Below are 22,683 nucleotides of genomic sequence, written 5' to 3' on the forward strand. Positions count from 1 at the left end.
CGGACAGGGCTGAGCTCTGCGCTGCAGACGGGGGCGTGGGCTGCAGTCTCGATCACAGCGTGGCTGGCTGACACGGGGCCCTCTAGATGGCCACGTGCACAGACGGACCCCCGGCAGTCCACGGGGCAGGCACCCAGAACACGCCAGACCCTCACTGCCCACCTGGCCAGCCCAGACCCACATCCGCCTGGAGACAGTCACGCCCGGGGTGGGGAGTGGGGGGTTGCAGCTGATGGGCCATGGCCAGGATTCACAGCACATCCCTCCAGAAGTATTTAATTCTACAGCCTAACACGCGGTGTTTTAACACTCCAGGGCCATCTCTAATGATCAATGCCCGGGTTCAGGGGAAATTACCTCATCTCAGTCCTAAAGTTCTATTTATGGTTCTAATAATCTCTCTATTGATCGCCAGGACTGTTGTCTAATTATAAATCCATTCCCACCCACCCTGAACGCAATCAATGCACATATAAAACCAAGAGCAAGCCTTAAACGCTCACGTTTTATGATGTGCAGGCTGCTGGGAGGGCTGCCCAGCAAGAGCTCAGTGACCCACCACCCCCAAGGAACAGGGAGGCAGACAGCCCACCAACGGGGCTGTGCCAACCCGCCCCCTCCCACCGCCAGCTTACCCCCACCTCTGCCTCCTGGGGGTCTCTCTCTACCTGCAAAGCTGCACTCAGCTCCCTCCCCAGGTAAGGAGCCCCCTGGTAGTTCTCACACACCTCTGGCTGGGCCCACCATCTCTGACACTTACCCCCACACCCACACAGCCCAATACCACCTCCCCCAGGAAGCCACCCAGCTCTCTGGAGCTCTCGCGGCACATTCCTCCTGGGCAGCCCAGCTCTCGGCCAGGAGGCAGCACGGGACTGCACGGCAGAGGCTGCCTCCCTCTCCCTGGCCTCGCCCCGGGACTCAGCCAACGGAGGAGTCAGACATGGTGAGGCCACACCCAGGGTGCACCGTCACACCAGCCGAAGGCTACTTCAGAAAGTTCAGAAGACAGAAGCTCTTCCTGGAAGCCCCCCAGCTACCAAGGGCCAGGGAGGGCCCCAGGCCAGGGCAGCCTCAGACAGACTGGCCCCAGCAGTGAGTGCCCAGGGGTCTGCTCCCAGCTCAGGAAGGATCTCGTCAAAGGCCACAGTGAAGGCGGCATCATACAGCCAGCACAGCTCAGCACCTTCAGAGGGGTCAGCAAGCCCAGAGTGGGGGCCGGCCAGGGTCTGCCCTGCAGCGGGGGCTGTGTGGGACTTGGTCCCAAGAGCTGGGGGCCCTTTCCAGGGCCTCAACCCCCCACAGCCCCTCGGGGGGACACAGGGACCCCAGGAGGTGTCTGCCTGATGCTGTTTCAGAGACACCCACTGGCGAGACGGTGCAGCCTGCTCTGGGGTGACTGGGAGGTTTCCACGGCCACTTCCGATCTTATCTCCTGTCCCCGGGACTCCACGGTGGTTGGGGGGTGCGCAGAGACACAGCCACAAACACCCGTGTGGGCCCTGGCCAGACCCCCCTCAGCCCTGTCTGCTGACGAGGCCTCCAGGCCTCCACACAGACCCTGCCCTCCACTGGGGGGGCTCCGCTTACCTCGTCTGCTTTACGAGGGTCGGCTGGGCCCTGGGTCTCAGCCCCCAGCCGAGCAGCTGGTACAGCTGAGGCTCCCCACCCCCATCATGCAGCGGGGGCCTCTGGGGAAAGACCCTCCCGCCCTCAGCTGGCCCCGTGTACCACCAAACCCAAACCAACCCCCTAGTATCCCAGGAAACTCCAGTTCTACAACCCATCCTCTCCTGCACCCCCGTCCTGGTACCCCTCCTCCTAGATGGGAAACTGGGGCTCACGCAGGACACTGGAGAAACGCCCAGCAGCACAGCCCTGTGACCCACGGGGATGAGGACCCAGCGCCACCCTCCAGAGCTGGGGTCTCCTCAGACCTTGTGGGCCGCACCCCCCTGCCGAGCACATGCGGTCCTCCCGGTCCCCAGAGCTGGCTCCACGAGGCCATTCCACGGCTGCGAGTAACAATCGGACGGCCCCAGGAGGGGAGCCCTGGGGGGCGGGGGGCAGGGGAGCGTCCCAGAGTCAGAGGACACCGGGGAAAAAGAGGGGTCCAGCCCGGGGTCGGCCCCCGTGACACTCCTGGTTCTGGCCCCTGGCCACGGGGCAGCTGTGTCCCCAGGGCCGCCTGCGCTCCAAGCAGCAGAGGCCTGGACGGGGCGGGGCCAGAGGAGGCGCTGGACAGCGGCCTGACCTCCTCCCAGCAGCCCGCGGGCCTATCCGCCAACCCCCGGGGCCACAGGGGGTCTCAGAGTGGCCAGACCACCCCAACCATGCGCTGCGCAGGACAGGAGCGAGGCTCCAGGGGACGGGAGAGGGCCCTGCCCCCCGACGCACCTGACATGGGCCGTGGGAAGGTCTGAGGCCTCCCCCAACACGCACAGCCCCCCTGCTCTCGCGGAAACCGCACCGGGGGGCCGCCACCCGCACCTGGGCACTCAGCCCGGTGAAGTCCAATCCTGCCCGGTGTCCCGGGGGCCCCCAGCCCACCGCACGCAGGGTGCTCACCAGGCATGTCGGCGGCAGGAAGCTGTTGACCCTGGAGACACTCCACATGCCCTCCAGGCACTGCTGGGCCTGGATGGTGACCGTGCTTAGGGCCCCACCCAGGCCGGCAGGCGCCACGGACAGCTGGACGCTGGGCCCCGACGGCCAGGCCGGCCCCCTCCTTCTGTCGGGCCCCGCGCGGCCCGACTGCCTCCCCGCGGGGCCCGCCAGCGCCGGTCCATCCCTCAGGCTGGGGGCGGTGCTGGGGCCGGGGGGCGCGAGGCTGGGGCCTCCGTGGGGGGCGTCGGTGTCCTCGCGGCTGGTGGGCGCCTGCAGCAGCTGCAGGGCCTCCCGCGTGAGCTGGGTCAGGTGGGTGGCGCAGACATCGCAGCGGCGTTCGGCCTCCGGGCGACACGCAGGCAGCTTGTCCAGAAGCAGAGCCGAGAGGCAGGGGTCCTGGGGGAACAAGAGACGGAGGCGGTCAGGGTCCGGGTGCCAGGACCCACCGCCCAGTTCTCAAGTCCACAGCAGCCGCCACACCATCCACAACCAACTGATAAGCCTCGAATAGTGCTGTCCGTACAAACCCACCAGAAAGTAATCATCGGGGCTTGAGAGGCCCTCGGTGCCCGTGATAGCGGCCCACCTCCTCCCTGGTCATGACCATCCCACTCTCAGATAATGAGGCATCCACCGGATCCCGGACGATGCAGCCTCCAACAGCCAAGGCTGCATGCCTAGGCAGCAGCCAGGAGGCCTGCAGAAGCAGGGCGGCCACAGCGGGCTGGGGGGAGCCGGTGCCAGGGCCCCAGCTGGAAGCAAATCTATTCCAAAGCCCGTGGACGTGGGACTTGGGGGTTGGAGGCCTCTCCCTGACTTTGCGCCTTCTCTAGCCCTGGTCTGCAGGACCAAGTGGGCAATTCCAGGTCCCCAGGAGGACGGAGGCTGGGCATGGCTGGCAGGAGGCCAACGAGACGGCCACTACGCTTCATCACAGGTGTGGACTCGGCCCCTGCAGCCTGCCCCCTGCCCTGGGCTGAAGCGGACACCTGGGTCTCCCCGTAACTGCAAGCCTGGTATCAGGAGCCTAACAACAGGAGCCAGGGGAGCCCAGCAGAGGCCCTCACCTAGCCTGGAGGGTCAGGGAGGGGGGCTTCCTGGAGGAGGTGACATCTCTGGAAGAAAGAAGATGAAGAGGACAGAGCCGTTTCTCAGAAGGAGCCTCACTGGAGGGAAGCTGTTAAGAGTCCCACTCCCAGGGCCCAGGCCCGGCACCCCAAGAGCCCACCAGGCTCTGCCTCAGCGCCTCCCCGGGGGCAGTCCCCCGGGGCTCAGGGCCTGCACCAGGGCCAGCCCCTCAGCATTCGTGCCCTTCCCCAGGGACGAGCCCCGACACGTGCGGGGTCGGGACACTCCCTCCATGACCACCCAGGACGTTCCCACCACCAGCTGAGAAGGCCAGGGTCTCCACCCTGGCAGCTGGCGGGCCCAGCCCTCCCTGTCACCCCCAGCCTGCAGAACGGGGGCCTCCCCCTCCCTGATCTCAGCTCCCCCCAAAGGTTCTGGCTCCAGTCCGAGCTGCCCGGTTGGCCACAAAAGGGACTGTGACCTCCTCAAACCCTCAGATGCAAAGGCCGACGGCAGCATGCAAACGGGGGTGCCTCAGGCACCCCAGCCGGGACCCCCTGAGCCTGACCTGCGGCCGGCCAGACCAGTGTCCACAGACCCCTGGGAGGGCTTCCCAGGGGTGACGGCTGAGGTCGGGTGGCCTCGCCACATGGGAACATTCTCGCCAGCATTAGCTGGCGATCGCCCTCCTCTGTGTCCCCAGGACAGGCAGACTCGGAAATATTTCCGGCTCGGTCCACATCACTGTGATGGAGTGAGGACTGAAATAAATCGAGTCGGGTGACGTTTTTGTTTCCCAATTTCAAAAGCTTCATGCTCACACTCTACTGCAGGTTCTTCGGTGCACAACAGCGTCGGGTCTAAGAAAACAATCCAACACTGAAAGCCAGTGTGAGCTGAAAAACAACATTGTCAGGAAAACTGCGCTGATAGACTTCCTCAGCGCAGGGGGGCCACAAGCCCTCAGTCGGTAAAAAAACGCCGGATCCACGAAGCATGATCAAGCAAAGCTCCATGAAACAAGGTCAGCCCGTGCCACCCACGCTCCCTGCAGGCCGGGCCAGAGCTGTCCCCTCACACGCCCCCCGGGGACCAGGTCGCAGGAGGGCTGACCCGGCCAGGCCGGCCTCGCCAGCTGCCTGATCCACGGGCTGCTCCGGAAGGCCTGGCTTTGCTCCGGCCAGGGCTGGCAGGCCCCAGAGCCTCTGAAGTGCCTGGCGGGCCTGGTCCCAATTAGCAGACACCCCCACCCCCCCGGCTCCCCCATGGGGCCCCAGGGAGGCCCGGAAACGCTTCGGGGACCCCACTCAGGATGCCCACGGGCCGCAGATGGAAGCCAGACGCCCCATCCCCAAGCCACCCGGGGCTCAGACAGGCCCCGGCTGTCACCGTCCCCCCCACCACCCCCCTGCCGGTTTTTTTCCAGACCCGACTCTGATGACTCCGGTTTTTCCACTCAGCGGGAGGCGGCTAATGGTGGGCTGGCGAGTGGAAGGGAGGGCCGCCTGCTACAGCCATTAACCCGACTTGAAAGGCAGCCCCGCCCCGCCTGCCCCAGGCCCGGCAGTCCATTGTTCTAGGGCCTCTGACTGCCGTGGGGAACCCAGGCCCCCAGGGAGCCCACCCTGGCGCCCCCCTCCATGTTGGGCTGGCTCAGCAAGACAAATGCAGGGGCTTCCACGCTTGTGGAACCCCCCAGATCACGGATGGTCTCCCCAGAGTTCCCAGGAGGGCCAGCCCCAACTTATCCAGACCCCATTCAGTGCCCAAAGCCCCCGTGAGGGGCCAAGCCCCTCCTCCAGCACCAGCAGCCAAACCCACCCCCCAGGAGACCCTCACCACCCTCACTGGAGAGGGCCCACTGAAGCCCCAGGACTCAGGGGGGCTCCCAGCGTGGGGCAGGCCCACCTCTCCAAGCCCTGTAACACGCGCGACCCCAGCAAGGAGGAGAGGCCCATCTGGGGTCACCACACAGGAAGCAGGGAGCCCTGAGCCCTTCACCGAGGCCGGGCAGCGTGGGCTGGGCCAGCACAGGGGCCAGAGGGCGGCTCAGGAGGAAGCTGGGCCGCCGAGCATCCCGGGACAGTCACTGCCCTCCGCTCACTCGGAACCACAGCCCACCCCTGGAGACCACGCCTGGGGACCAGCAAGCCTCGGGCAGGACCGGCCCAGAGCAGGCCCCCCGCCCCCAGCACCCTGGCCTGGGGCTCGGGGACTCCGCGAGGGGGCTTCTCCTGGAGGCAGGCACTGGCCACTCCCAAGATGGGCCTCCTGGACACAGGAAGGTGAGGTGCTGACCCTGGGCGGCCCCCAGGGAGACAAAAGCCCTCCCCTGTCCTCAGCCACCCCCTGTCCTAGCAGAGCCCAGCCCAGCAGGGAGCTGGGGCAGGCGGGAGGGGCGGCCCACCCTCCCCGGGGCCTGCTCTCCTCCCCCAGCCCTGGGGCAGCTGCGGGCAGCACCCCGGGCCCAGGCCCTGAGGTGTCACAGCCCCAAGCTGCAGAATTTTAACCGCCCCCCCCCCCCCGAAAGGCCCAGCCAAGGCACCCACCCCTCCCCTCGGGAGCCCCGTCCCTTCAGAAAGACAGCAACTACCCCGCTACAAAATATTACTGTTAATTTCCTCCTTGTGGTCTAATTAAACAGATATTTTACTTGCATGTGGAAAATGTTTTTCTTCATTTGATTCAATTTAGCATAGAGTACCACCCACCACTGCACACTGCCCGGCTTTCAGGGAGTTCCCCCCACTTGCAAATGATGCCTCTCCATTCTTCATCTTGTTTCTGGGGTCTCCAAGCTGCTTTAAGTAATCCTTCCATTTTCTCCTGTGAGCAAGCCCCGGGGAGGGGGGTCCCACTGCCCCACCACAACCGCCAGGACAGGCTGCCCCCGCCCAGGCCGGCCAGGCCCACCCAGAAGGTGGACGGGAGGGACCGGCAACTGCACCCCGCCCCCAGGAGCGCCCCACGGGAGGAGCGGGGGGTCAGGTCAGAAAAGCCCCCGGGCTCAGGGCTGTGAGACCACCCTGTCGAGCCCCCATCACGCTGGATTTTCAGATGGGGGCCCAGCACGGCCCGCCGGCCACAGCCCCCTCCTGCCCACTCCCCTTCCCTCCACAAACAAAGCAGCCGGGCCGTGACCCGTGCAGCTCGCGTTTCCGGAGTTGACAACAGGTCCAGGAAGGGACCCCGGGCTGCCGGCGCTGCAGTCGAGGACGTGCCCAGGTCCCGTGCAGCGGGGCGGGCCGGGGCTGCGGGTCGGGGGCTCAGCTTTCCAGCCACCCGCCTCAGCCATCCCAGGTCCTCCCACCGCGGGGCGCCTCACCAGGGGCCCGCCCCAACCCCGGGCCCTGCCGCCCGCTGCGTCCAGGGGGAGACCTGAGCCTCCCTCTGCCATCCCGACCTGCAGGCCTGCAGTTCCAAGGCCCCGAGTTGGCGCTGGGGGGCGGGGGGCGGGGGGGGCACAGCCTGGCCCCCCCAGCGCTGCCCGGCACCCGTCCCCAAGGCCCTGTGCCAGGCGCCGGCCAGCTGGGCAGCTCGGGGCACACACTGGCTCATTGAGACCGCCTCCCCTCAATAGCCTCCCTGTCCTCCACCCGGCGGGCGCCCGGCAGGCAAGAGGCCAGACAGGCAGGACGGTCCGGTGGGCAGGGTGCCTGGAGCCCAGCTGGACGCAGCCTTCAGTCCAACCGTCCACCCCGGCTTGGACACCGCGGTGGATGTCAGTCTCATCTGGACCACTGGGCGATAGAGCGCCTCCACAGGCCGCCTGGACCCACCCAGGGCGGGGTGTGCCTCCCCCCACAAGCCCAGCCACGGCCGGAGCCTCCCAACACCACTCGGGGAGGGGGGGTCTGAGGGCCACGGCGGGCCACGGCAGCCACCCGATCCTCCCCATCAGCCACCCCACGGGGAGGACAGGCACCCGGCAGGACGACTGGCATCACCTCAACGCCTGGCAGCCCAGGCCTCCCACGGGCTGGCCACCCCAGCTGGAGAGAGACCTCAGGGCTCCAGGGTGACCAGCCTCCCAGGCACCACCTCCTGGGAACCAGCTCACTTGCGGCTGCTTTACAGACAGAGGCTCAGAGACACAGAGACAGACCCACCAAGCGGGTCAAGCTGAGAGGGCTTCCGGACAACCCCTTGGGTTTTGAAAAGGCCAGGCATGTGGGGCTGGTGGGAGTGTTCCAGGAGGCGAAGTTGGGGGCGGCCTTGCACCAAGGCCGTGGAGGGGGCGAATGGGGCCGGGACACCTAGGACGGGACCCTTAGGAAGGAGCAGGCTTGGGGCAGGCCCAGAGCCTGGCAGGCTCCACCCAGAAACAGAGCGCCGGCCCGCACCATCCCGTGGGGTCAGAGGGGAGCGGGCACAGCGGGGCCGGGGCGTCCCCCCGAGGCGGGCGCAGCGGGGTCGGGCAGCGGGCACTGGGCCATGGAGAGCTCTAAGTCCACCGGCCCCGGGCCAGTCGAGCCCCCACAGCTGAAGCCAGGGAAGCTGCCCGGGGTGGGAACCAGACCAGACAAAGCCAGCGAGCCCCCCAGAGGGCCAGGAACACCGCATTCCACGCGGCTCCCTCGGCCACAAGACATGGCACCCGGAGGGGCCAGAGGGCCCCTCGGCCGAGGACGCTGTCCCCAGACTGGGGGAGGCCTGCCCGGGAGCGGCCACACCACAGATCGGGAGAGTGTCCCATCAGCCACGCGTCCACCCAGCGGGAAGGGGAACCACGGAGGTCAGGGCTCAGGGGTGGACGCCGGCGGGCAGCTCCCAGAGGCCAGGCCTCCCAGCCTGGCTGCTTCCAGAACCCTGAGAGGAGCCCACCTGGCCCTGACCACCAGCGCCCAGCCCAGGCTCCCCGGCCCCAGGGGGCAGACGCATGCGTGCCTGCTGGGCGCCCGATGGAGCCACTTCTGCCCGAGGGACGCCGGGCCCACTTCTATCCTGTTTATTTACTCACACCCTGCCTCTCCTTCCACACAAACTGCGGTGGCTTCCAGGAACTAGTCGGCATGAATTGGAAGCAAAACCACGTGGCTAACGACCATTCATGTTAGAACAAGCAGGAGCGACCAGTTCTGACAGACAGGTAAGAAAGGGCCTGTGTGACGGGCGGGAGCTGAAGAGCGCATTTGCTGTGAGCTTCCTGGCAGGCAAAGGGAAAAAAACAGATTCTACTCGCCATTTAAGACAAGAACCAGCTCTAACGACTTCCAGATTCAAGATTCCTTCAGGACCCGTGACGGGGCCTTGAAGAGGCCCCAGTGGACGTGTCAGTCCCTCAGCCATGTCCCACCCTCTGTGACCCCATGGACTGTAGCCCGCCTGGCTCCTCTGTCCCTGGAATTCTGCAGGCAAGAATACACTCACCCCCGACCCTCATTTCAGACCAAGACAAGCCCCCAGCAAGGCTCTGAGCAGCTGAGAGGGGGGCTGAGCCCTGGCTCCCTGGCTCAGCAGAGGGGCAGTGAGAGCCGGCACCACCACACGCTCCCCTGCTGGGCCCCACCGCGGACCGCAGCTGGACTCCCCTCGGGAAGCTCCCTGCTGCAAGACACAAAGCCCCCTCAGCAGACTCTGGCCCCCGAAGCAAGCCCCATCCCCGCTTCAGAGGGCAGGTGCTCAAGATCCAAAGCTCAGTCCTGCGCCCCACAGCCTGGCCTCACCAAACCCCAGACCAGCAAGGACATAGGACAGACACACGGAGCCCGTCATTCCATCACGGGGCCCGAGGAAGCCCCTAGAGAGAGCAGGAGACACCAGCTAGACCGCCATTCATCCAGGGAGAAGGGGCCGCCCAGGCGCGGGCCCCAGAGTGGCTGGGAGCCTCCAGGTCCCACGGCCTGCACCCTCCCCAGCTGAGTCACTAGGCCCCTGCCAGCTGGGAGGGTGCCCAGCAGCCAGCTCCAGGGAGCACCGCCCCCCCACACCGCCCCGCTGCCCTGGGGCATGCAAACGCCCGGCTCAGCTGGACAACGCTGCTGATGCCAGGCGCCCCGCCCCAGGGAGCCCCCGGAAGCTGGTGGGGCTCTGTCCAGGCTCCAGACAGCACGGGGGGCCGGATCCAGGGATCTGACCCCAGGCAGCAAACACTCAGCACCAGCTCGGCCGAGCCCTGGCCCAGCCCGGAGCCCACCACTGCGCGCCAGCGTGGTCACAGCTGGGGGCCCTGGGGGCAGGACACACAGAGGCTCGCCACCCCGGAGCCAGCGTGGAACGGTGTCTGGGGTGGATGGGTCTTCCTGGACAGAGGTGGAAGGGTCTCCCGGCCTCCCACCTTAGGAGCCTGGCCCCATCACCCCGGGCCGTGCACGGGATGAGCCCACAGCCTCCTTGGCGGCCTTCAGACTCGACGTCCAGCTCGGGGAAAACGCAAAACAGTGCTGGGACCGCAGGACTGGGCGGTGGTTCTGGAATCCGCAGGGCCGGGGAGGACAAGAACCCCCCTGCCCGGGTGAGCGAGAGATTCACGAGCGTGAAAGGAGGATTGATCCCTTTCCCCCATCGGGGCAATAATCCATTCAGCAACCGTAATGACACGTGGAAGTCGCAGTTCCGAGCTGCCCCCTCGGCGTGGCGCATCTGGGTGGCAGTTGGAGCAGACCCCCAAGCAGGAGCCCTGCACCCCCGGCAGCCGGGGCCGGCTGTCCTCCACAGGGCGCTCGTCGGGGCGGGGCTGGGCCCAGGGTCCAGCTCAGCAGCCCTCCCCGCGAACCCGGCCGCCGTGGGAGGGATAGTCCGGGCCCTCCGTCATTCAGCAAACTTCTCTGGGGGACCCAGTCCCGCGCCTGCCCTGACACAGTGCCTGGCCTGGGAGAGGGACACCAGCCGCAGAGACCACGCAGCGGCCGCGGGGAGGAAAGGGGCGGGTGGGAAGCGGGGACGATGAAAGGGGTCTGCGGGAACCCGGTGACCAATCCGCCAGCGAGAACGGGGCCTCGGTTCTGACCCCGGACACGGAGTGGCCAGTGCTAAGCTGGGAGGCACTCGGCTGTGGCCGAGGAGGAAGGCCCAGCTTCGGGCCCTGGTTGCAGGGCGGGGGGCGCCGGGAGCCCCCAGCAGAGGCCGCTCAGAGGCAGGGGCAGGGAGAAGAGATCACTGCCCAGGGACGTGGGGGCGCTGGGGAGGCGCGGCCCGGGGAGACCACGGGACCGTCCAAACCACGCGGCTCCGGGCCCCGCAGGACGCCCAGGGGCCACTCAGAAACCAGGCGCGGGATCCTGTGAGGGCAGAGGGGCCCCAGCCCGGCCCCTCCCTGCCAGGCCAGCCTCCCGTCTGGGTTCAGGCGGGACAGCCTCCAGGTGGGCTGGAGCCTGGGCGGGCAGAGCGTGTTCCCTCCCCTGTGTCCTCAGGGGCACCGGGGCTCAGAGGGGGGGGGGGGGCACATCCTATCCGCTCTGGGGAGGAGGTCCCTGGACGGGAACCGCAGTTACCCTCACCGCCCAGATGGAGAAACCGAGGCAGCCAGGGAGACGCAGGCTCTCCACCCAGGTCGCCCAATGGCTGGGTAGGTCTCAACTGCCACCCACCCCCCCGTGGGCACCAAAGACCCGGACACAGCGTGACCCCGAGCCCACATCCCAGGAAGAGCACCCAGGGCCAGACACGGCCCCACACACCTGGCAAAGGGGTGCAAAGGGGTCCTGGGTGCTGCCGTTCAGCGCTCTGTCGTGTCCGACTCTGCGACCCCATGGACTGCAGCACGCCAGGCCTCCCTGTCCATCGCCATCTCCCGGAGCGTGCTCAAACTCAGGTCCATTGAGTCAGTGATGCCATCCAGCCATCTCATTCTCTGCCGGCCCCTTCTCCTCCCGCCTTCAGCCTTCCCCAGCACCGGGTCTTTCCCAGTGAGTCAGGTCTTCGCAACGGGTGGCCAAAGTGTTGGCCCCGGGTACAGACAGGGAAATCGAGGCCACGAGCTCTCAGCGAACCTGCCCGGGGCCCCACAGCAGGGAGCCGTCCGTCTACTGGCAGAAGCGGGTACGAAGAGCAAGCGAGGGGTCAAGCCCTGACCGGGATTCCGAGGGCAGAGGACGGGGTGGCTGCGGGCTGGCGGAACGATCAGCCTCCATCCACACCTGAGACCCAGCAGGGACCCCTGAGGCGAGGGCCTCCGGGCCAGGCCGGGGGCCCAGCTGCACCCTCACTCACCCCCAGCCCCAGGAGCCCAGCAAGCCACTTCCTGCCCTGGGCCTCCCCAGATGCCCCGAGCGTGAGCCTGGGTGAGATGACAGCCAACAAAGCTCTCTGTGAACTGCTGAGCTCACCTCCTCGGGACCAGAAGCAAGAAAGGGCCCCCCAGGAAAATTCTAGGAACCACCTCTGCATTCCAGAGCCTCTGCTTCTTGAGCAGAGCCCAGCGCCCCTGGACCGTGGGGCCAGACTCCTGGGAGGACCTACAAGACCTCAACCAGAGCCGGTCACCCAGCGCCCAGCATCCCGGCCGTCACACAGGGATGCCCTACCATCCCTCCCACGCTGAAAGCAGAAGCAGCCATCCGGGCACCACCTTCCCCGCTGCCCCGAGGGAAGATCTGGGCAGGCCTCTCCTGGCCTGCCCACCCAGGACAAGGGCACCCGCCGAGACCCAACCACCCGTCCCGGGGCCCGGGAGGCCCGGCCCGAGAGCCCGCAGTCCCCTTGGGCCTGCCTGCACCCCCTCCGGAGAAACAGTAAACGACAGGGCCTTCCCTCCCTCGGGCACAGCAACCCCCAGATTGAACAGCACCCCCAGAAAGGCCCCTGGAGGCTACCCCCAGCTGACAAAGGAGGAAACGGCACGGGAGGGGACCACAGAGAGGAACCAAGCTTAGGACCTTGGTCTGCTGGGTGCCAGGGACAGTTGGGGAAGTGGGTGAGCCCCCAGCTGGCACTGAGGGGTACCCGTCGCCGAACTCAAACTTGGGGAGCCCAGGGGAGGTGGAAGTGAGCACTCTGGGTGTCCAGGGCCTTTCCTGGTGAGCTGTCTGCAGAAAAAGACCACTGAGATCTCCCAGGTGAGGGACCCTGAGTCCACCAGTGACTGGTGTGACCTGGAGCTCTCGCCACCAGGATCACCTGCCCACCTGCGACCCGCCAGCCGCACGTCCAGCACCACCAGGCAAAGCCCGACTCCGTCACTAAAGCCCCTCCTCTCTCTGACCTCATCTGCCCCCAATGGGGGAGCACGATGGCCCTGTGCCTCTGACGCCCCCAGCGTATATCCGCAGACATGCTCTCCCAGGGCCTGAAGGGCTGGTGGTGTGTTTTTAAGCAAACTCAGGCCATCCGGGGCACAGAGCTTGGCAAAACTGCACACTCCAACACCACCCCCCCACCCCCCCCCCCCCCACCCCCACCCCCCCCCACCCCCCCCCCCCCCCCCCCCCCCCCCCCTCAGAGCAGCAGATGTAGGAGGTTCCAGCCCCAACCCAGGCCAGGCCACAGGCCCCTCCCCCGACCGCCAAGAGAGGGTGCCCGGGACACACACCAGACTCACGGTCCCCTCCTGCCCCCTGCCCACGCCCACACTACAGGGAACACAGCTGGACTCCAGGAGGCCAGGGTCTCGCCCAAGACCGCGGGGCCTCCTTGGAGAACTATATTTAGATTCAATGGGGATTATTCGGCCTTACTTCCCAGGACAGCTTTCAGAAAGGCTGCAGGTCAGGCGGGAAGGGCTTCCTCTGGAGACCCCCGCCCCCCCATCTTCCCAGGCTGTGCAGACTTCCAGGGTGCATTGTTTCTGGAACAATGGTCCCCACTCCTTCCAAGACCAGGGCGAGCCCATTGGCTGCAGATCTCAGCAGGGCCCCGGCCCCTGGCAAACACCTTGGCAGCTGGACGGGAGCCTGGGAGAGCACCCGGATGACCACGGCCTCCAGTGGCAGCGCCCCAGAATGCGTCCCTCACGCGACTCTCGCCCAGGAGGCGGGAAGGGAGCAGCACGGGGTCCCCTCAGTGCTGGCCCTCCCAGCCCTCCCGCCCCAGGTGTGCAGTTTCCAGACACTTGGCTGGGGGCCCAGGTGCCCCAGGGCCACAACGCGCCGGGTGACCTCTTCTGCAGGCAGGGCAGGAGCCGTCCCACCCAGGGTGGAGGCCCTGCCACCTCCCTCTCTCCCCTCCCCCTTCCACACACAGACTGGGTTCCAGCTGCCGCCCCACCCAGGCCCCCTCTGAGAATGAAGCCCCCCAGGGGTGTTACAGACAGAAACCCAGGAAGCAGGGGATTGGCCAAAAATCCATGGTGGAGACTTGCACCTGCCTCCAGCACCCTAGTCTCCCAAGTTCCAGCATGGGCCCTGCCCTGGGGACCGGCGGAGGAAGAGTCACTTACCCGGAGGGGTGTCCCAGGCCCGCTGACCAGCTTCCAGGCCTGTCGCTTGAGCTCGGCGAGCTTCGTGTGGCAGTGACGGCACCATCCGCCCCCACCGGCCGAGTGGCCTTGCTCTGCGCCCGGCCCGGCGCCCTCGGGTGCAGGGCGGCTGCCGCATGGGTCGTGCTCGGGCCCGGCGGTCAGCCTCTTGCGGGGGGACACTTCCAGCAGCTGCAGCGGCTCGCGGACCGGGCCGCCCTCGGCCACCTGCGGGAGGGGAAAAGGGGACAGTGAGCCTGAGCTGCTGGGCCACCCCAGGACCCAGGACCGGCGACTCCAGACCTCGGAGCGCCCCAGCCCCAGGGTGACGCGCTCGACAGAAGTTAGGAGCGCTGGGCGCCGACCTGCAGCCCACCGCGTTCTTCCATCCCAGAAGGTCCTGACCCGGCTCCCCCTACCCCAGCAGGAGGCCCGGCGCCACCCGCGCGGTGATCCAGGCTCCGCCCCCAGGGGACGCCGTGCGCCCCCCGCCCGCCCGCCAGCCAGCATCCTCGGGGTCCCTGGATCAGTCACCGCCCGCGGCCCGCAGTCACGCGCCTCCCTCTCGGGCCCTCAGCGCGTACCGCGGGTTGCGCCGCGCAGAGGGGGCCGTCGCGACTGCCCATGGCCCTGACGCAGGAAGGGTTGGGCGGGCGCTTCGGGGCCACCCGGGCTCTCCAGGGGCGCCGCGGCTACGTGATCCGGCCCAGGGACGCCCCCATAGCCCGTCCGGTCGCTCCGAAGTTCGCGGCGCGGGCGAGTGGAGAACACAGCTCGGCGGCGGCGGCGGCGGCGGCAGGCGCGCACGGAGGCGAGGGCGGGGCCGGGGCGGGGCCGGGGACTCCGGGGCGGGGCGGGGCGGGGCTCCGGGAGCGCGTTCCCCCCCACTCTGTCCCCGCCGCCCAGGCCTTCGCTCCGCAGCGCGTGGGGGAAGGGGTCCCGCATCGCAGCGCGGCCCCACCCGCTCCGAGGCCCCCCAACCTGTTAGGCGAGTCTCAGTCCCAGGGAGGGGCGCTGGGGGCCCTCAGTGAGGTACTCCGTACACGCGCGCACGCGCGCCTGGCCTCTCCGCTCCCGGGTCACTGGGGTCTCCTGGGACGCACCAACCCACTCGCCACTTTACAGGCGGGGAAACTGAGACCGCCGTGGGGAAGGTCTTGCCCAAGGTCACACATCGAAGTGGAAGGGGATGAGCCCCGGCCCCCGGACTCCCGATCGCTTTCCCCTGAAAATCCAAAGCACTCCGCGTGTCGCCAAGACCACCGTCCGGGTCTGTCGCGCGTGGGTGAGGGTCGCCGCGGTCTGCGCCCCGGAACGTGCGCCGCTCACGCCGGTGCATCTGCTGTGTCTAGGCGTGTCGGCAGACAGCACGCGAGGCTTCGCAGCCGCGCGCGTGCAAGAAGGCGAGTGTGCGCGCCGTGCGCCGGGGAAGCGGGAGGAGGTGGCCCCGGGGGTGCGCGCGGGACCTGTTGTCAGCCGGCCTGGCAGATGGGAACTTAGCTGCGGAATTAATTGCCTGTTTGTCTCCGGCTGGGAGGTCGCCCCCCCTCCTGCTCCGGCGACCAGTTGCTCCCGCTCCGGCTCGGGCCTCGGGGTCGCCGCTCCCCGAGACCGCGGGCGGCGCGGCGTCCGGGCTCTGGATCCGCCCGAAGCCCCGGTCCGGGTCGGCGGGCGCGGCCGCCCGGCTGCTCGTGACGCGGGCGCCCCCTGCTGGTTGCCGCGCCCCCGCCGCCGCCAGGCTCCGGGGAGACGGCGCACCACGCGTCCCAAGCGGAGAGGCGCGCCCAGGAAAACCGTGGTCCGGGTGGAGACCCCAGCCGCTGCGCTCTCCCCGGCACGCAGGGAGACCCTCAGCACAGATTCCACCCGCTCCCCGCCTCTCCTGAGCCTCTTAAAGCGACGACTCCTTTATGTTTTGCCCCCACCCTCCCTGTCGCTTGAACGGGCCTCACTCCCCAAAATAGAGAGGAGAGCGGTGATCATCCCCCTCCCGCCTCTCCGAGTCTTTAATGGCCTGCATCGCGGCGGGGGCCGCACAAAGTGGGCAAAGGCTCCTCACTCTCACTCCACGGCCCCACGCCGTCCAGCCCGTTTCCACCCGGCCCGGCGGCCGAAGATCCCGTCTTTCCCAGCTCCTCTAAGCCTCCTAAAGGACAAGGGGCGTTAGCTCCCCGTCAGCATCCCCCGCCCCGCAACTGCTCCGGGACACGGACACACACGCACACACGCAGGCCCGGGAAGCGCGGCTGTCTGTAGCACTCCCACGCGCACACTCCCCACCTGCACCTCCAGAAACACCTCTGCCCAGGAGCCCCGGCCCTGCGTCCGGGACCGGCCACGCCCGCAACTTTGTCCGCACGGTTGCGACGCTTCCAGAAGCACACGCTCGCACCCTGCACGCGGGTTCCCAGGAGTGGTCAGACTCAGCCCCGCAGAACCTGGACCACCTCGGGACTCGGAATCTGCCCCGAGACCCCGGCCCTCTGCCTCGCCCTCCCCAGCAAGGCGCGCGGTGGGACGCCGACGGTCCCGGTGAGCGGAGGCAGGGCAGCACCGACGGGGGAAAGTGCGGCCCGGCCTGCTGGACGCTGCTCGGGACCTGCCGCCTCTTTCCCGCACAGCGAGCCGCGGGAGCCGCGCCGCAAAGTCGCGGGACGGCGCCGCTGCCGCCAGCCGGGGTCCGCCGCCTGGCCCTCACCTTGGTTCGGCGCCGCAGGAGGTGGCTGGTGAACCCCAGGATGATCTCCGAGTCCAGGCAGAGCGCCCCCATCTCCAGCAGGCTGGGCACCTTGCGGGGCGCGCCGCGGGGCGGCTCGGGCGGCCCGGGCAGCGCCATGGAGGAGCGGAGCGCGGGGAGCGCAGCGCGGGGAGCGGCCCCGAGCTCCTCCCGCCGCCGCAGCCGCCTCCTCCTCCCCGCCCGCGCGCTCACTGGCCGCGCTCCCGCCGCCGCCGCCGCGCACCGCACGGGACCGCCCGCCGGGTCCTCAGTCCTCGGCGGCCCGCGCCCGTCGCCCCTGCGCTCGCTCCGTGCCGCGCGCCCCCGCGCTCCGGCCCCTCCCGCCCGCGCCGACAGCGCCCCCTTCGCCCGCGCGGCGAGCCAGACTCCCGGACACACAGACTCGAGAAGCCGGGCGGGGGGCGAAAGCCCTGCAGGCCATGGGTTGGAGGATGGGGGCCAGGAGCTGGCCTGGGTCTGCACCCCTCTGCTTCGCGCACCTCCTACGCGCTGCTCTGACGGCGAAGCAGAACGACCTGGAGGCAGCGCCAAGGGATTCCCCCAAACCAACCTCCAGTCTGCCCAGGGGACCCCGCATCTTGGGGCCCCCCGTCCCTGGCCACGTAGAGGGAGTCCAGTGACCTTGCGATCCCCCGTCTACCCACAGCTACTCTGTCCGGGGTCCCTCCTCGGAAGCCCTCCACCCCACACCCCAACCTGGGCCTACCGACTCCTAAGGCCCGCCCCACCAGGACCCCAGAGTGCCTCCACTCCAGGGACCCCGATTCCGCACCCACCTACATCCTTCTCTGCCCTTGACCTGGGCTCCTCCGGCCGATCCTGGGACTCCCCGCTGGCTGGAGGATCCCTGCTCTTCACCGGGCGCGACCAAGGGTCGGAGTCTGTGGCAGGATGCTCGGGGAGCAGGGGGTGGATTCTACTGTGATACAACTCGGGCCTGAATCCCGCGCTCCTACTGTGCGCAGCCCCCAGCCTCGCAGGCTGACGGAGCAGCCCCTGGGGCGCAGGCCGGGCAGTGGGACGCCTGCCTGGGGAGGATGGTGCCCCAGGATAGACTAAATAACTGAGGGCCACAGGGAGGTCTTTGGGATTTAAGGCGCCTGGGCCAGGGGGCGGGGGGGCAGTGTATTAGGGACCCTGCCAGGGGCAGATGAACCTGAACAGGACCTGGAAGGTAAGCAGGCGCAGAGAGAAGACCGAAGCACCAAGAGCCTGGAGGTCTCGGCACCGGGACCTTCCAGAGACGCAGGCGCGCTGTCAGCCTGACAGGACCCTGGGCCAGCCTCTGCAGCCCCTCTGCACCCTGGGAAGGACCATGAATCTCTCGCCCCCCCACTCTTCGTCTGCTGGGAGACCCTCATGCTTCCCGGAGTTCCACCCCTGACATTCCTAGTGGCAGACGGAAGACTTTATCTCCACCTGACTACACCAATGGGCTCGCCATAAACGCCTTATCTGCTGGGCACAGGACTGCATGACCACTGCTCTGCCCACTGGGGCCTCGGTTGGTCAAGACACCCCAAGGGGAGCTGCCCACCTCCCTGTCCTCGTGGTCAACCCTGGCCTGGGGCAGAGATCGGGACAAGCCGTAAAGGGGGCCAGAGTGCCCCACTCTCTCCGCCCAGCCCCCTCCTCTCTGCTCCAGAAGGCCACCCCGGGGACCTCCCAGCCTGCTCCCTCAGGCTCTGCTGAGGACTGTCCCGCCTCCCCTGTCCTCCAACACCCTGCGCCTGGGGGGGCTTCCTCCAGTGAGCCCTGCTTTTCTGGGAGCCGGCCCCCACCACCTAGGTGGATTGATTAAAGCCATCATGGGGATTTTTTTTAACATTTAATTTACCAAGCACGCCGCGGCCAGTCAGAGCTGTCCCCAGGGAAATCTAGGCCAAGGGAGCAAAAGAGAAAAACCCCAGCAATTGAGCAGAGCTCTGACAGGATTAATTGCAGGACTCGGCTTCCAATCAGACCCCACGTGGCAATATTTCAAGAAGGCGGGAGGACACCAGGCTGCAGTGGTCAGATTCCTGAACTGGATATGGGGAACCCAAGCTCACCATACCACTGCCACCATGATCTGCTGGGGACACTGGAAACTGCCCCCCCACAACTCCACATGCCACCCAAGTTCCGCCAGGGGTTTCCAGCACACCCCCAGCCAGCCTTTCAAAGAGGGGCCAAGCCCTTCCAGCCAGCAATCTGAGAGCCAGGCAGGCACCCTCCCAGGCATCCACGCTGCACTTCGGAAGATAAACACCTGGCAGCTGTTGCTCCGTGATGGTGGGAAACTGGACCAGTGGGCAAGTGGGCAGCAAACCCTAACAGTTGATCCTTGGTGAGAGCAGACAGAGGTTGAAGACCGGGGCTCCTGGAAAGATGCCCAGACAGTGTGCACTGCACGGTGAGGTGTGTGCTTCTGGAGGGCGTTTATGCCCATAAAGGCCCGGGCCTTTCCTGGGGGAGATGCTGCAGACAGGTAGGAGTTGCTGCTTCAGTGCAGAAGAGAGGGTGGGCCAGGGAGAGGCCATGTGGTCTTAACTCTCATCCGGTTTTTAGCCATGAGTTTCAGTATTTAATCAAGAGGTCAGCAGGGGTTGGAGTGCCTACGCTGCCAGGCATAAACTGCTCTGAGGTCCGAGACCTAGGACCACACTCAGCATGAATCAGCCCCTCCCCCCTTCCACAGACAGGGTGGGGGAGAAAAAGGGGGCTTGCAACCCTCCCAGCTTCCCCGTGTCTGGTCAGCTCCCCAGGGTCCCCGTCAGCGCCCCTCCAGAAGGCTGGGCTCGTGTCTGCCGTGGGGAAGTTTGCCTCCGGAGGGCAGCCCGTGATGACAGCCCCACTGTGTCCATGAGAGAAGCGCGCCTCTGCTCAGGGCAGGGACCCCTGACCAGGCTTCGCCCCTCCTCCTCCTCCTCAGCCCCCGGGGTGGGGTGGGGCCGGCTTCGGGTTGGGAGCAGGTCAGCATTTTTGCCGCTTCTCCTCCAGGGTCGGCTGAGTGTGTGATGGGGCTCGGGGAGGGGGAGGCTCTCATCTTATTTTCAGAGCAACCCTAGGAGCGGGGGCTGCTTCGATCCCTACCACAGGCAGAGTGTGAAGTTGCCAGAACGCATCCCAGTTAGCTTGGATTGAGAATGTGTGCAGGGAACCCCTTCCCTCCCGGGGCCTGGCCTCCGTAGTGCCGCTGTGCGGGCCAGGACAGGACCCTAGCCTGGGGGCTCCCTCCTGCGGTCACCTCCCCCGCCCCACCCCGCCGCCGTGGACTGCAGGATCAGGTAGGTAGTCAGGTAGTAGGAGAGCAAGAACAGCAGGGCGGGGCTGGCTCCCTGAACAAGGACCCTCACGGGGGCCAGCACCGCCCCCCTGCCCTCTGCCCACCCTCTGCCCCGCACCCCCGCCCAGCACCCCAGGCCAGGAGGAGCCCCGGACCCAGAGAGAAGGGACCCCCTTCAGCACGGTGGTTTCAGCACCTCGGCCAGCGCCGGCAGCGTGGCTCCCGCTGGGCCAGAGCCGCCCCTCCGCCCTCTCTTCAAGGCAGGTATCGGGGGCTTAGGGAAGGGCAGTGGACAAGGGGCGGGGGGGTGGTCCTGAGTGTTGGGCTTCCGTCACCACCTGCTCATTCATCCGCTCAGTTCAATCACCCTGGAGCCGTCCTTGACTCCTGCTGGCTCTCAGCACCCTTGGGCCCCATCCATCAGCATTTCCTCTTCCTGCTCCCTTGACAGAATGTCCAGAGTCGGACTGCTTTTCCCAGCCTGCGCCGCCCAGGCCCCATCTCAGCCGCTCTCGTGTTTATTGCAGAGGCCTCTCTCTGGAGGCGCTGTGACCACTGCTGTCCCCTTGGGTCTGGTCTCAGCTCAGCAGCCAGGGAGGGCTTTAAGCAGGTGAGTGACAGGCTCAGAACATTTGCTCCCTTCCCCTGCCCTGGAGACCCCAGCATCCCACAGACTGCCCGCTGTCACTGGGCACACTCCCTCTGGAGCTCACTCTGCTGTTTCCGCCACAGGGGACGCTGGTCCCCAGACATCCACTCTATTCTCTCTCTTTTCTGGAAGGTCATCTTCCCAGCAAAGCCCTCCTTACCCACTTTACCTAAAACCCCAACCCCTCCCAACATTCCCCAGCACTCCAGCGCTCTAGTTTTCCTGCTCAGCACCTACCATGCTTACTGTGAATGCTTCTTATTTGTCTTGTTTATGGTCTATGATCCCTATTAGATTCATTGGAAAGACTGACACTGAAGCTCCAATACTTGGGCCACCTGATGAGAAGAGCCGAATCATTGGAAAAGACCCTGATGCTGAGAAAGATTGAGGGCAGGAGGAGAAGGGGGTGACAGAGGATGAGATGGTTGGAGGGCATCACCAACTTGATGGACATAAGTGTGAGCAAGCTCCAGGAAATGGTGATGGACAGGGAGGCCTGGCGTGCTGCAGTCCATGGGGTCACAAAGAGTCGGACACAACTGAGCAACTGAACAACCATCCTCATTAGAATATCAGCTGTTCCTCCATAGCTGACCCAGAGTGGATGCCCACTGACAGTTGTTAAAGGCCTGAATGATTCCCAGGCATGCTTTTTGTTGCCAGGTCCCTTGTGATATCCTATTGCAGGGGGTCCCCGCCCTCCACCCCCACCTAGCTGCAGCCCCTGCCAGCCCCCTACCTGCATGCCTGCTCTGGCCTCCTCACTGGCCCCTCACTGGCTCCTCCCTCCCACCCCATCCGGAAAAAGGCCACAGGGCCAGATGCTGACCCTGGAATGGTTTGACCAGACGCACCCAGGCAAGCCCTGAGTTGACCAGCCTGAGGATGCTTCTTGGCCCAGATGGAAGCCTTTCTGATCTGTCTGCATCTCCCCAGTTCCTGAGAGGGGGTGTACGTGACACTGAATAGTCCCTAAACCCTGTAACCAGCGGCCTCCCTGTGACAGGTTCACTCTGGCCCACCGTCCCAGCCGGCCAGGGCTCCCAGCCCTGGAAGAAATCCTGAGCCCTGCCATGGTGCCCCCCTTAAAGAGGCAGCCCCTCAGCAGTCAGCCCGCAAGGTGCCCAGCCAGGACCTCCTCCTCCTCTTTGGGGCTCAGCTCCTTTGCTTGTTTTGTCCTCTTTGCCCAGATTCCCCCTCTACAGCTGGCCAACTCCAGCTTCAGGTCACAATCAGGTGCCACCTCTTCCAGGAAGCCTTCCAGCCTGGGCAGAACCGGTCCTGGTACTGCTGCTGCCCCTGGCACAGGCGTCACTGACTCCCGGGCGTCAGTGAATGTTTACGGGAGACGGGAAATCAGCCTGAAAAGTCACCAGGTAGCAGGAGCAGAGCCCCGGTTCCCCGACTCCCTGGGTTGATGGGGTCAGACAGGAGGAATCAGGACTCTGGGAAACCAATCCCCTGTTAACACACAGCCACGGATGCAACAGAGACACTGCCACTTAGGGCCAGCAGAGGGCGCCCCTTGGCCACAGTCTCTGATGAAAAAGACTTGTATTTAAGAAACTGGTTTCCCTCTTTTGCAGACGGGAAAACCGAGGCTCCAAGAGGGGCAGCGGCATCCCAGAGAGTGAGAGGCGCCAGTCCTGAGACCTCCCCAGCCTCCCCTCCGTGTGCTTCTGGTGTCGCCTGCCCACCCCACTCTCTCCCCGCCCTCCCCAAGTTCTTGCTCCCTCTCCCCCTAACCCTCAGAGACCCGGGCTCAGCCTCTAGCTCGAGGACAGGCAACGACCAAGGGCCCAGGGCACCAGGGGTGAAAGCTGGAAAGCTCTGCAAAGCCCCTGTGGCAGGTGCATCGCCGCTGTGCCAGCGTGCCCGAGAAGGCCTTGCTGCTTCCTGGGGAACCCGTCTGGGTGACGGTCCCACACAAACAGCCCTGGGACAGCGCCTGGGCAGAGTCCAGCTCGGCACTGGATCTGAAGCAACAGGGGCTGGACACAAAGGTGGTGGCCCTGTGA

At 66.5% G+C, this 22,683-nt stretch overlaps 2 protein-coding genes across 2 annotated transcripts in view; one reads left to right on the top strand and one right to left on the bottom strand.

Annotated features, from left to right (window-relative positions):
- The window catches only part of KIF26A (kinesin family member 26A), a 39,426-nt gene extending 24,692 nt beyond the window's left edge, over positions 1 to 14,734 (bottom strand). Inside the window, exons 1-3 of the mRNA XM_070477725.1 lie at positions 14,593 to 14,734; positions 13,991 to 14,236; positions 2,569 to 3,003 (exon numbers count right to left, since the gene is read on the bottom strand). Of these exons, the coding sequence (XP_070333826.1) occupies positions 2,569 to 3,003; positions 13,991 to 14,236; positions 14,593 to 14,634 (723 nt within the window). The 5' untranslated portion in view covers positions 14,635 to 14,734. The remainder of the gene's footprint in view (positions 1 to 2,568; positions 3,004 to 13,990; positions 14,237 to 14,592) is intronic.
- LOC139038777 (collagen alpha-1(I) chain-like) lies at positions 14,633 to 22,683 on the top strand. Its single transcript, XM_070478375.1, has 10 exons — positions 14,633 to 15,040; positions 15,267 to 16,048; positions 16,317 to 17,300; positions 18,391 to 18,493; positions 19,919 to 20,014; positions 20,142 to 20,277; positions 20,541 to 20,623; positions 21,672 to 21,785; positions 21,856 to 22,041; positions 22,516 to 22,683. The coding sequence occupies exons 1-10, from the start codon at positions 14,633 to 14,635 to the stop codon at positions 22,681 to 22,683; spliced, it is 3,060 nt and encodes a 1,019-aa protein (XP_070334476.1).

Source organism: Odocoileus virginianus, chromosome 16 (genome assembly GCF_023699985.2).
Source record: "Odocoileus virginianus isolate 20LAN1187 ecotype Illinois chromosome 16, Ovbor_1.2, whole genome shotgun sequence".
In the NCBI taxonomy this organism is placed as follows: Eukaryota; Metazoa; Chordata; class Mammalia; order Artiodactyla; family Cervidae; genus Odocoileus; species Odocoileus virginianus.